Source organism: Scyliorhinus torazame, chromosome 5 (genome assembly GCF_047496885.1).
Source record: "Scyliorhinus torazame isolate Kashiwa2021f chromosome 5, sScyTor2.1, whole genome shotgun sequence".
Classification (NCBI taxonomy): Eukaryota; Metazoa; Chordata; class Chondrichthyes; order Carcharhiniformes; family Scyliorhinidae; genus Scyliorhinus; species Scyliorhinus torazame.
This window is the reverse complement of record NC_092711.1, coordinates 75,286,942-75,298,966: the sequence shown is the minus strand read 5'-3', so window position 1 is coordinate 75,298,966 and position 12,025 is coordinate 75,286,942. Positions and strand designations below refer to the sequence as shown.

At 47.7% G+C, this 12,025-nt stretch overlaps 2 protein-coding genes and 1 long non-coding RNA gene across 8 annotated transcripts in view; 1 reads left to right on the top strand and 2 right to left on the bottom strand.

The window, feature by feature from the left end:
* LOC140418513 (ER membrane protein complex subunit 4-like) overlaps positions 1–2,115 on the top strand; it is a 4,644-nt gene extending 2,529 nt beyond the window's left edge. Inside the window, exons 4-5 of the mRNA XM_072501994.1 lie at positions 31–191; positions 663–2,115. Coding sequence (XP_072358095.1) covers positions 31–191; positions 663–698 — 197 coding nt within the window. The 3' untranslated portion in view covers positions 699–2,115. The remainder of the gene's footprint in view (positions 1–30; positions 192–662) is intronic.
* LOC140418506 (uncharacterized) overlaps positions 1–12,025 on the bottom strand; it is a 17,917-nt gene extending 5,892 nt beyond the window's left edge. The window contains exons 1-2 of one of the 6 annotated variants that reach the window (XR_011945093.1): positions 11,914–12,025; positions 8,492–8,621 (exon numbers count right to left, since the gene is read on the bottom strand). Coding sequence is in view for 4 of the 6 variants with exons in the window: in XM_072501979.1 (XP_072358080.1) it covers positions 7,507–8,544 (1,038 nt within the window). In the remaining 2 variants the exon portion in view is untranslated. The other 5 variants (XM_072501979.1, XM_072501981.1, XM_072501980.1 and 2 more) reach the window with 5 other exon arrangements.
* LOC140418519 (uncharacterized) lies at positions 1,624–2,641 on the bottom strand. Its single transcript, XR_011945105.1, has 2 exons — positions 2,100–2,641; positions 1,624–1,983 (listed from the first exon to the last, which is right to left on the bottom strand). It is a non-coding gene; the product is annotated as an uncharacterized lncRNA (long non-coding RNA).

Here is a 12,025-nt window from a genome sequence, read left to right as displayed (position 1 = left end):
ATCTTTCTGTTTTTTTATTCTCACTCCCAGTCTTTAAGGTCCTGGGGAATTCGACTCAGCACTGGCTGCAGCGTCTGCTCTACTTCATCGGCAACCTGCTGGGGTTGGCCCTAGCCGTCTACAAGTGCCAGGCGATGGGGCTGCTGCCCACACACTCCTCCGACTGGCTGGCATTCCTCCAGCCGCCCCAGGTAAGATCTGAACTCGGAACGTGAGGGGGAGCCAAGAAAATAGGAAGAGGAGGAGACCGGTCAGTGCTCTGGAGCCTGAGCAATGGGCCCAACATTCCCTGCAGTTTAGATGCTCCGATTGAAAGGTGTGAAATTCTGAGGAGACTCCATAAGGTTGATGCGGAGAGGCTAATTCCCAGAGAGTCAGGGACACGGGGCCAGTCTCGATAAGGGGCGGCCATTTTGGACTGAGATGAGGGAGAATTTCTTCACCCAGAGGGTTTGTGAATCTTTGGCATTCTCTATCCCAGGGAATGCTGGATGTTCTGTCATTGAGTGTGTTCAAGGCTGAGGTGGAGATATCCTTGGGAATTGAGGGGTGGGGAAGAGTGGAGTTGAGGTCGATGATCAGCCGTGATCTTGCTGAATAGTGGAGCAGGCTCGCCAGGAACTATTCCCACTCCTATTCCTGACGTTCCCCTCTTTTCACAGAGAGTGGAGTACACGGGCGGGGGGCTGGTCCTGTGATGGTCCCACTCTCCTCCCATCGCTCGGAGAGACAACGCCCGAGGATGATCGACACTGGACTGAATCTGTTTCCGCCTGGTTAACGTCTGACCAGGCCGGCTCCAGGTAACTTGCCCTCCCATCGCTCGGAGAGACAATGCCCGAGGGTGATAACACTGGACTGAATCTGCTTCCGCCTGGTTAACGTCGGACCAGGCAGGCTCCAGGTAACCTGCTCTCCCATCGCATGCCCCCCCCCACCCAACACACACACAAAGAGACAGACAGCTGGCCCGTGTACACATGACCGCAGGAATGGCCGGAGATGTTGGCAGCAACGACTGTGCATTTTGTCACTGGGTATTCATTCATTGATTCTTCAACTCCCTTTGCTGAGCCACGAATGAAGGATGTGTTGGGGCTGACGATGGGACGGGAGGCGCCTGAATCAGTCATTCCCGGATGATCCCGGTGGGTCTTGCTCTCCATCTGTCCCTGTCCACCCCCTCAAGCGAATGTAAAATATAAACAGCAACAGCAGGATGGGGAGGGAAGTTCTCTCCAGTGTCCCTCAAACCCCCACTGAAATTAGGTTCCTGACCCTGTGTTGCATAACACTTTGTGGGATCTTACTGTGCATGTGGCAGTCGCCGTCTCCTCCCACAGAACGGCAGGGGCTGCACTGCAGGAGTGACCCGTCAAAAGGAAGAGATCGTCTTCCTCCTGTGCCTTTTCAGACTGGCCCAGACCTTTCAATCAACACGGCAGCTTTTTGTATTTGAAACACGTTCACTGTTTTCACGTGGGAAACTCGGCAGGGACTGCACAGCAAGATCCCACAAACACTCCGATTACCACCAGATACCACGTCAGGCTGTGTGAAGGATAATACTGCCGCTCGGACACCAGGCTGGGAAAGGAGTGGTCTGGGTAGGTGCTGCCTTCCTTCTCTCCATCAAATTGGCCTCAGGATCTTGTACATCCTGAGGGGGCACAATGTGACAGGGACCCTGGTTTTATGTTCCACAGTACTGACAAGAGGCACGTTATTGAATATTTAGTGCTTGTGTATCTGTGAGCGGGCACACATACGTGCGTGTCTATGTGCCTGTGGGTGGGTGTGTGTGTGCGCGGTGCGTGCGAGTGCACCTATGCATGTTGCGTGTGTGTGTGAGGGCGGCTAAGCGCGTGTGCGAGGATGCCTACGTATGAGTACATGTGTGCCAATGGATGTGTGTCTGGTCTTTCAACTGCCCTTCCCAGGTTCCAGAAAAGATTTGCTCCAAAGTCAGTCTGGGCATTGTACCTGAATGTGTTCCACTCTGATACTCTGCACTGTCACTGAGCTTCCCTGTTAACCTCCTCTGGTGCGTGAAGTGACTGCCGCATCTCCAGGAGTTTCTGTCAATCTGGACATTATACCTGAATGTGTTCCACTCTGATACTCTGCACTGTCTCTGAGCACTCCCTGTTAACTTCCTCTGGTGTGTGAAGTGGCTGCAGCATCTCCAGGGGTTTCTGTCAATCTGGACATTATACCTGAATGTGTTCCACTCTGGTACTCTGCACTGTCACTGAGCTTCCCCATTAACCTCCTCTGGTGTGTGAAGTGACTGCAGCATCTCCAGGAGTTTCTGACAGGTCTCGACAATCTGCTTTCACTTCATTTAATGTTTGTGTTTGAATTGTTCCTCTTCTGTTGCTGGGGTCCTAATGGTCAGGGCACACCCCTGACCCCTCCCAACTCTGAGACTGTGCCCGATACAGGAGTGGACTGAGGAGGCTGGATGCGAATCGATAACCTTGAGGTGAGTGGAGAAATATTCAGTCAGTGCGAGTTTCGCTGTGCTGTAAAGAAGCTGCAATGTCTTTTCAATGATCCTGTAACTGTGGAAATAAAGAATCTTGGCAAAACTGGGCCTCTGTGAAATGACAGCAAAGGAAAACGAGTCTCAGATTTCATAGACTCCACCAGCTCAAAGCTCTCCTGCTCCTTAATAGGTTTCATTTTTAACTCTGCAACAACCTCGCCTCCTCTGTCCCAGACTTCATGCTGCTGTCTCAGTAAATGGAATGACTGAGTGATCCACACTCAGCTGGTGAACGCTCTCTGTCTCTCTCTCTTTCCCTGTTGTGCTGGTACCCATGAATTTCAGGCTGATCACTGAATTCCTATCTACAGTCAACAAGAACTTGATATTTATTGCACCTTCAATACAGTAAAAATCATTTATCATTGGAGCTGCTTTCACCAGATATTCTCGTGTTCCAGATCACCAGAATTCACTGAGTAAAATCATCTCTACTCATGTCCACCCTGGCTGTTATGACAAATATTTTAAAGCTGTCTTCTGTTGTTACCAACCACCCTGCCAATGGAAACAACTTCTCTCTATGTTGATGAAAACGCCTCAAATATTTCAGTCTCTCTTTCCTTCACCTTCTCTGATACTGGGAGAACAATCCCGGCTTTGCAGGTCTCTTCACAGAACAGAAACCTCTCATCACTGATACTATTCTAGCAAGGCTTCCCTGTACCCTCTCCAATTCCTTGCTATCTTTCCTAAGCTGTGGTAACACAATATTTCAGATGTGGATTAGCCAATGATTTAGAAAGATTCAGTATAACGTGTTTTTCCACTCTCTTCCTCCAATAAACCGAAGACCCAATTAGGATGTTTTGACCAAGTTGATCGACCAGAAGGCCTTTAACAAGGTGCCGCATATGAGACGATTAAATAAGTTGTTAAAAATCAATTTAGAGTACCCAATTATTTTTATTTTCCAATTGAGGGGCAATTTAGTGTGGCCAATCCACCTAACCTGCACATATTTGGGTTGTGGGGGTGAAACCTACGCAGACATGGGGAAAATGTGCAAACTCCACACGGACTGTGACCCAGGGCCGGGATTCAAATCCAGGTCCTCCACGCCACAGTCCCAGTGCTATCCACTGCGCCACATGCCGTCCTACTTTTAAATAAGTTAAGGGTAAGATCCTGGCATGGACAGAGGATTGGCTGACTGGCAGAAGGCAGAGAGTGGGGATAAAGGGTCAGTATGGCAGCCAGTGACTCGTGGTGTCCCTCAGGGGTCGGTGCTGGGACCACAACTTTTCAGAATATACATGAATGATCTGAAGGCACTTTTGCTAAGTTTGCAGATGATACAAAGATCTGCAGAGGGACAGGTAGTATTGAGGAAGCAGGTGGGCTGCAGAAGGACTTGGACAGGCTAGGAGAGTGGGCAAAGAAGTGGCAGATGGAATACAACGTGGAAAAATGTGAGGTTATGCACATTGGAAGGAGGAATGGAATCATAGACTATTTACTAAATGGGGAAGTGCTTAGGAAATCAGAAGCATAAAGGGTCTTGGGAGTCTTTGTTCAAGATTTTCTTAAGGTGAATGTGCAGGTTCAGTCGGCAGTTAGGAAGGCAAATGCAATGTTAGCATTCATGTCGAGAGGGTGAGAATACAAGAGCAGGGATATACTTCTGAGACTATATAAGGCTCTGATCAGACCCATTTGGAGTATTGTGAGCAGTTTTGGGCCCCGTATCGAAGGAAGGATGAACTGGGCTTGGAAAGGGTCCAGAGGAGGTTCACGAGTGATTCCTGGAATGAACAGCTTGTCGTATGAGGAGCGATTGAGGACTCTGGGTCTGTACTCATTGGAGTTTAGAAGGATGAGGGGGTATCTTATTGAAACTTACGGGATACTGTGAGGCCTGGATAGAGTGGATGTTTCCACTTGTAGGAAAACTAGAACCAGAGAACACAATCTCAGACGAAAGGGACTATCCTTTAACACAGGAGATGAGGAATTTCTTCAGCCAGAGGGTGGTGAATCTCTGGAACTCTTTGCTGCAGAAGGTTGTGGAGGCCAAATCACTGAGTGTCTTTGAGACAGAGATAGATAGGTTTTTAATCAATTAGGGGATCAGGGGTTATGGCGAGATTGCAGGAGAATGGGGATATCAAAATATTAGCCATGATTGAATGGCAGAGCAGACTCGATGGGCCGAGTGGCCTAATTCTGCTCATGTGTCTTATGGTCTTATGGACCTGTCCTATTGCATTGAAATATTTGTTTATATTCACTCCCGGGTCACTCTACCTGCATTCTGTTTAAAATTGTACTGTTTAGTTTACTTTGCCTCTCCTCATTCTTCCTTCCAAATACATCCTTTTTTGAAAAATGTTTTGAAATATTAAAAAAAAAAATTTAGAGTACCCAATTCATTTTTTCCAATTAAGGGAAATTTAGCGTGGCCAATCCACCTACCCTGCATATCTTTGGGTTGTGGGGGCGAAACCCACACAAACACGGGGAGAATGTGCAAACTCCACACTGACAGTGACCCTGAGCCGGGACTGAACCTGGGACCTCGGTGCCGTGAGGCAGCAGAACTAACCACTGCACCACCATGCTGACTCATTCCAAATACATCCTTGATTTGAATCACTTTGGGATGTTGTGAGCTTGTAAAAGATGCAAAATGAACACCAGTATTTTCTATCACATTTACAGCTGACTTAAGTTGGAGATTTTGCTCTGGAACGTTTAAATGAGAGACAGTCAAAATTTAACTATTTTACTGCAGAATGAGTTGGTTATAAATACAAGGTTCTTTAGTGCAGCCTTGGCAAACTGAGTGTAACCCCGAGAGTCTGGTGAGTGGGGGAATTCGGTGAAGGAGGTGTTTGCTCCCTTTTTTTTACCTTTTTCGCCCTGTACAAATTGGTTCTTACTGGGAAATCATTTGCAATTTGTTGAGTATTTGGTAAGTTGTTCAGGTCTACTCTATTCCTAAGGTTCAGCAGGGAGTCAGTGAATTCAGAGGAATGAACCCAGACAGCAGTTCTTAAAGGTTCACTGCAGCCCTGGCAGCTCCATTCTCACCTCAGTAGAGTTCAGCAACTGCAGACACTATTTACACCGGAGTTCTCCTGGTGCAGCGGGAGCAACATTTTGCTTGAACACCACCAAAACAACCTGATTAATCAGATCACTCGTCAGATGCTGGTTGTGGAGTCTTCCAGCCAGCACAGGGCGAGTAAGTGAGCAGGACCTGACGTGAGAGAGCACACGGGCAGTAGAGATGTAGACGCTGACACGTTCTGGTCGGGGGAAGTGTGGACTGAATGTGAGGTTGACCGGGAATTTTAATAGGGGAATGGATGTGGGTTTCAGCAGCAGCCGAGCTGGGGTGGGTACAGGCGACATTATGGATTTTGAAATATCTGGTATGAGTGATGGTGTGAATATGTGGTCAGAATCTCATCTAGCGTGGTGGCACAGTGGTTAGCACTGCTGCCTCATAGCACCAGAACCTGGGTTCAATTCCAGCCTTGGGTGACTGTCTGTGTGGAGTTTACACATCCTTTCCGTGTCTGCATGGGCTTCCTCCTGGTGCTCTGGTTTCCTCCCACAGTCCACAAACGTGCAGGTTAGGTGGATTGGCCATGCTAAATTACCCCTTAGGTCAAAAGATGTGCAGGTTAGATGGTTTCGCGGATAGGGCGGGGCAGTGGGCATAGGTAGGGTGCCCTTTTCAAGGGTCAGTGTAGACTTGAAGGGCCAAATGGCCTCCTTCTGCACTGCAGAGATTCAATGATTGTGCAGAGTGTGGTTCAGCCTCAAGACAGTTCCCAGGGAGAGGGATGGACTTGGGAGTTAGAGTACGGAATTTCTTTTTAAAAAAAATAAAAAATTTAGAGGACCCAATTCATTTTTTCCAATTAAGGGGCAATTTAGCGTGGCCAATACATCTACTATGCACATCTTTGGGTTGTGGGTGTGAAACCCACGCAGACATGGGGAGAATGTGCAAACTCCACACGGACAGTGACCCAGAGCCGGGATCGAACCTGGGACCTCGGCGTTGTGAGGCAGCAATGCCAACCACTTTGCCACCGTGCTGCCCTGAGAACGGAATTTCTACTGGTGACCGAACACAATGGCCTTTGGTCTTCCCAATTATTAATTGGAGGAAATTTCTGCTCATCCAGTACTGGATGTGGGAGAAGCAGTTTGATAATTTAGTAACAGTGGAGCAATGGAGAGGGATGGGGGTGAGGTAGAGCTGGGTGTTGTCAGTGTACTAACACGGTGCTTTGAGATAATGTCACCTTGTGGCAGCGTGTAGATGAGAAATAGGAGGGGCCGAGGACCGATGCTTGGGGGACACAGAGCACAAGGACTTGGAGAGGAAAGTGATACGAGATGGACGGTACTTTGCAACGACAGTAGGAAAAGTTTTTCTTTTTTAAGAGGATAGGTGATGATGGTGGATTTAAAGGTGAGAGTGACAGAGAGAGAGAAATGTTAACAATATCAGCTAACACGGAGAAGCTAACATGGTCAGGCTGTTTAGTGCGAATGAAGTCTAAGGAGCAGAAGGCAGATCTCTGACAAGATGAGCTCTGAGGAAGATTGAAGGTAGGAGTGAAAGTGGAGAAAGATGCAGGTTCAGGGCTCAGACTTAGAGAAATGGTTTGGTCTGGTGGGTTAGTGGGAGGGAGGGAAGCAGCAGAGGCAGCTGATCTGATTGTCTCAATCTCAGTGACAAAGAAGCTCCATCAGCTCCTCACACTTGTTATTGGAGGGGAGGTGAGGATGGAGGAGACTGGGGAACCCTTCAAAGGGAATTAATCTGTCAGAGATATTTTAAAAATTACCACCCTGTGTTTAACATAAAAGGAGGTTTATTTGACTTTTATGTGAAATGTTAACCATTATAACTGGAGTTTATTAACACCAGCAGAAACAGATCCAATGAATATGGTTCACTCCCGGATACAATTAACAGAACAATTCAATCACAGTCACTTGTGAAGTTGCTGGTGTAGCAGCAGGTTGGCTGACTGTGTGAATCCCTTCCCACACCCAGGGCAGGTGAACGGTCTTTCCCCAGTGTGAATGCGCCGATGTGTTACCAGATGCGATGATTGAGTGAATCCTTTGCCACACTCTGAGCAGGTGAATGGCCTCTCCCCAGTGTGAACTCGCTGATGTGTCAGTAGGTGGGATGACCGAGTGAATCCCTTCCCACACTTGGAGCAGGTGAACGGCCTCTCTCCACTGTGGATGCGCTGATGTTCCAGCAGGGTGGATAACCGAGTAAATCCCTTCCCACACTCAGAGCAGTTGAAGGGTCTCTCTCCAGTGTGAACTCGCTGATGTACAATCAGATCAGATGATCGCCTGAACCCAGTCCCACAGTGAGAGCATCTGAACGGCCTCTCCCCAGTGTGAACACGTTGATGAAACATCAGTTCCCAGGAACTTGTATAGCCTTTCTCACAGTCCTGACATTTAAAAGGTCTCTCCCCGGTGTGAATTCGCTGGTGTGTCCGCAGGTGGGATGAGTGAGCAAATCCTTTCCCACACGTGAAGCAGATGAATGGCCTCTCCCCAGTGTGAATTCGCTGGTGGACAGTGAGGACAGATAATGTCTTGAAACCAGTCTCGCAGTGAGAGCATTTGAACGGTCTCTCGTCACTGTGAACACGTTGATGACCAGTCAGTTCCCGGGAACTTTTATGACACTTCCCACAGACTGGACATTTAAAAGGTCTCTCGTCTGTGTGAACTTGTCGGTGTTGCAGCAGAGAGGATGAACAAGTGAATCCCTTCCCACACTCAGAGCAGGTGAACGGTCTCTCCCCACTGTGACTGCGCTGATGATTCCCCAACTCAGATGGGTAATTAAAGCCCTTCCCACAGTCTCCGCATTTCCAAGGCTTCTCACTGTGGTGACGATAGTTATGTTTTGTCAGACCAGATGAGGGACTAAAGTCTTGTCCATACACAGAACATGTGTCCGGTTTCTTTTCACTGTGAACGGCGCATTTTCCTTCCATGTTTCAAATATGGTAGTATACAGGTTACAATAAACTGGTTTCAGTTTCCCGACTGCAAATCCTCCCCTTCTAATATCCTGTGAAATTGATTTAAAACAGAAAAGATGGAGTGAGAGAGAAGCAATAAAAACACAACGGTAGGTTGTGAAATTGAGCTGAATGAATCTGGACATTTGTGGGGCTGGCACTTGGAAAAAGTGACCATGAATGAACTGGTTCATATAGAACATAGAACAATACAGCGCAGTACAGTCCCTTCGGCCCATGATGTTGCACCGAAACAAAAGCCATCTAACCTACACTATACCATTATCATCCATATGTTTATCCAATAAACTTTTAAATGCCCTCAATGTTGGCGAGTTCACTACTGTAGCAGGTAGGGCATTCCACGGCCTCGCTACTCTTTGCGTAAAGAACCTACCTCTGACCTCTGTCCTATATCTATTACCCCTCAGTTTAAAGTTATGTCCCCTCGTGCCAGCCATTTCCATCCGCGGGAGAAGGCTCTCACTGTCCACCCTATCCAACCCCCTAATCATTTTGTATGCCTCTATTAAGTCTCCTCTTAACCTTCTTCTCTCCAACGAAAACAACCTCAAGTCCATCAGCCTTTCCTCATAAGATTTTCCCTCCATACCAGGCAACATCCTGGTAAATCTCCTCTGCACCCGCTCCAAAGCCTCCACGTCCTTCCTATAATGCGGTGACCAGAACTGTACGCAATACTCCAAATGCGGCCGTACCAGAGTTCTGTACAGCTGCAACATGACCTCCTGACTCCGGAACTCAATCCCTCTCCCAATAAAGGCCAACACTCCATAGGCCTTCTTCACCACCCTATCAACCTGGGTGGCAACTTTCAGGGATCTATGTACATGGACACCTAGGTCCCTCTGCTCATCCACACTTTCAAGAACTTTTCCATTAGCCAAATATTCCACATTCCTGTTATTCTTTCCAAAGTGAATCACCTCACACTTCTCTACATTAAACTCCATTTGCCACCTCTCAGCCCAGCTCTGCAGCTTATCTATATCCCTCTGTAACCTGCTACTTCCTTCCACACTATCGACAACACCACCGACTTTAGTATCGTCTGCAAATTTACTCACCCACCCTTCTGCGCCTTCCTCTAGGTCATTGATAAAAATGACAAACAGCAACGGCCCCAGAACAGATCCTTGTGGTACTCCACTTGTGACTGAACTCCATTCTGAACATTTCCCATCAACCACCACCCTCTGTCTTCTTTCAGCTAGCCAATTTCTGATCCACATCTCTAAATCACCCTCAATCCCCAGCCTCCATATTTTCTGCAATAGCCTACCGTGGGGAACCTTATCAAACGCTTTGCTGAAATCCATATACACCACATCAACTGCTCTACCCTCGTCTACCTGTTCAGTCACCTTCTCAAAGAACTCGATAAGGTTTGTGAGACATGACCTACCCTTCACAAAGCCATGCTGACTATCCCTGATCATATTATTCCTATCTAGATGATTATAAATCTTGTCTCTTATAATCCCCTCCAAGACTTTACCCACTACAGACGTGAGGCTCACCGGTCTATAGTTGCCGGGGTTGTCTCTGCTCCCCTTTTTGAACAAAGGGACCACATTTGCTATCCTCCAGTCCTCTGGCATTATTCCTGTAGCCAATGATGACATAAAAATCAAAGCCAATGGTCCAGCAATCTCTTCCCTGGCCTCCCAGAGAATCCTAGGATAAATCCCATCAGGTCCCGGGGACTTATCTATTTTCAGCCAGAGGCCCGTACCCCATGGCTTACCCCTGGTAAGTCGTCCCTCAAGGAAGGGAACCTGCCACTTGGTCTGGACCTACACAATTATCTGGTCTCGCTGGGAGAAGAGAGCAAAAGAGGAGAGGGGAGGAGCAGGAAAGGAAAGGCAAGGAATGAAGTAGAGATATTTTATATATCTACAACTCAACAAGACGTTTGATAGAACTTCCAAAAACTCCCATCTTCCTCCACCTAGAAGGACCAGGGTAGCAGGTGGTTGTGAACACCATCACCACCAAGTTCTCCAACGTACACACCATCCTGACTTGTTCAACATCCAATACTGGATGAACAGAAATTTCCTACATTTTCATATTGTCTACAGTTCCCGCCAGCCACTATCTTCACCCCTTCTCCTCTGAACTGCCAGAGTCCGAACCAGACTAAATATTTCACCTTAAACTTGAGCTTTCATCCAGATATCAACATCATCACCATTATTGACTATTTCCACCTCAATAACATCACCCAACTAAGGATGGCAGATTTACACAGTGAATGTCAATGATTTGGAACTCAATCATTATGCTAAAAGGGCGATTACATTCAGGTGCTGAGTAATCAAATAATGTGGCCAGATTTTGATGTGAAACTTGGTTCAAGTTTCGTGTCTGCAAATCCTCTTCTAATACGCTCTAAATGGAGGTTTACAAAAACCATCACTGTCAGTCCAGAAACTAAATGCAAAAGAGACAAACATTTCTCTTGGTTTGAGTTTGCTGTATCTAAATCCTCCCCTTCTAACCCCCCAGTAAAGGGGTTTCTGAAATCTATCACAGCAGTCCAGTAGAGAAATTCACAACGCCCCCACCTCCGGCGTCCTGAACAAAGATGATGTGGAGATGCTTGGATTGGGGTGAGTCAGGGGTGAGCCCTTGTCTTACACAAGGTCAAAGTCCAACAGGTCTGATTCAAATCACTAGCTTTCGGAGCACGGTTCCTTTCTCAGGTGAATGAAGAGGTAGGTTCCAGAATTATATCATAGAATTTACAGTGCAGGAGGAGGCCATTCGGCCCTTCGAGTCTGCACCGGCTCTTGGAAAGAGCACCCTACCCAAACACACACCTCCACTCTATCTCCGTAAGCCAGTAACCCCACCCAACACGAAGGGGAATTTTGGACACTAAGGGCAATTTATCAGGGCCAATCCACCTAACCTGCACAACTTGGGACTGTGGGAGGAAACCGGAGCACCCGGAGGAAACCCACGCAGAAACGGGATGTGCAGACTCCGCAGACAGTGACCCAAGCCGGAATCGAACCTGGGACCCTGGAGCTGTGAAGCAATTGTGCTATCCACTATGCTACCGTGCTGCCATATATATATACCTCTTCATTCACCTGAGGAAGGAGCAGCCGAAAGTAAGTGATTTGAAACAAACCTGTTGGACTTTAACCTGGTGTCAGACTTCTTACTGAGCTCACCCCAATCCAACGCCGGTATCTCCACATCATCAGCAGCTGGTAAGGATGTGGAAACGTACAGGGAGCCATGCAGTCGGCGGATAGACGGGTAACATTTATAAATGTCTGGTGAAGGCTTCAAACCTCGAATACGAACCTGCAGATCCCGCGTTTGCTGCTCCGAGTCTTTCTCCCGGGACCAAGCCCTGGTTAACATCCGCCATCTTGGTTCAGCGTGGAGCAGAGCGCATGCGCTGGCGTCTTGGTGA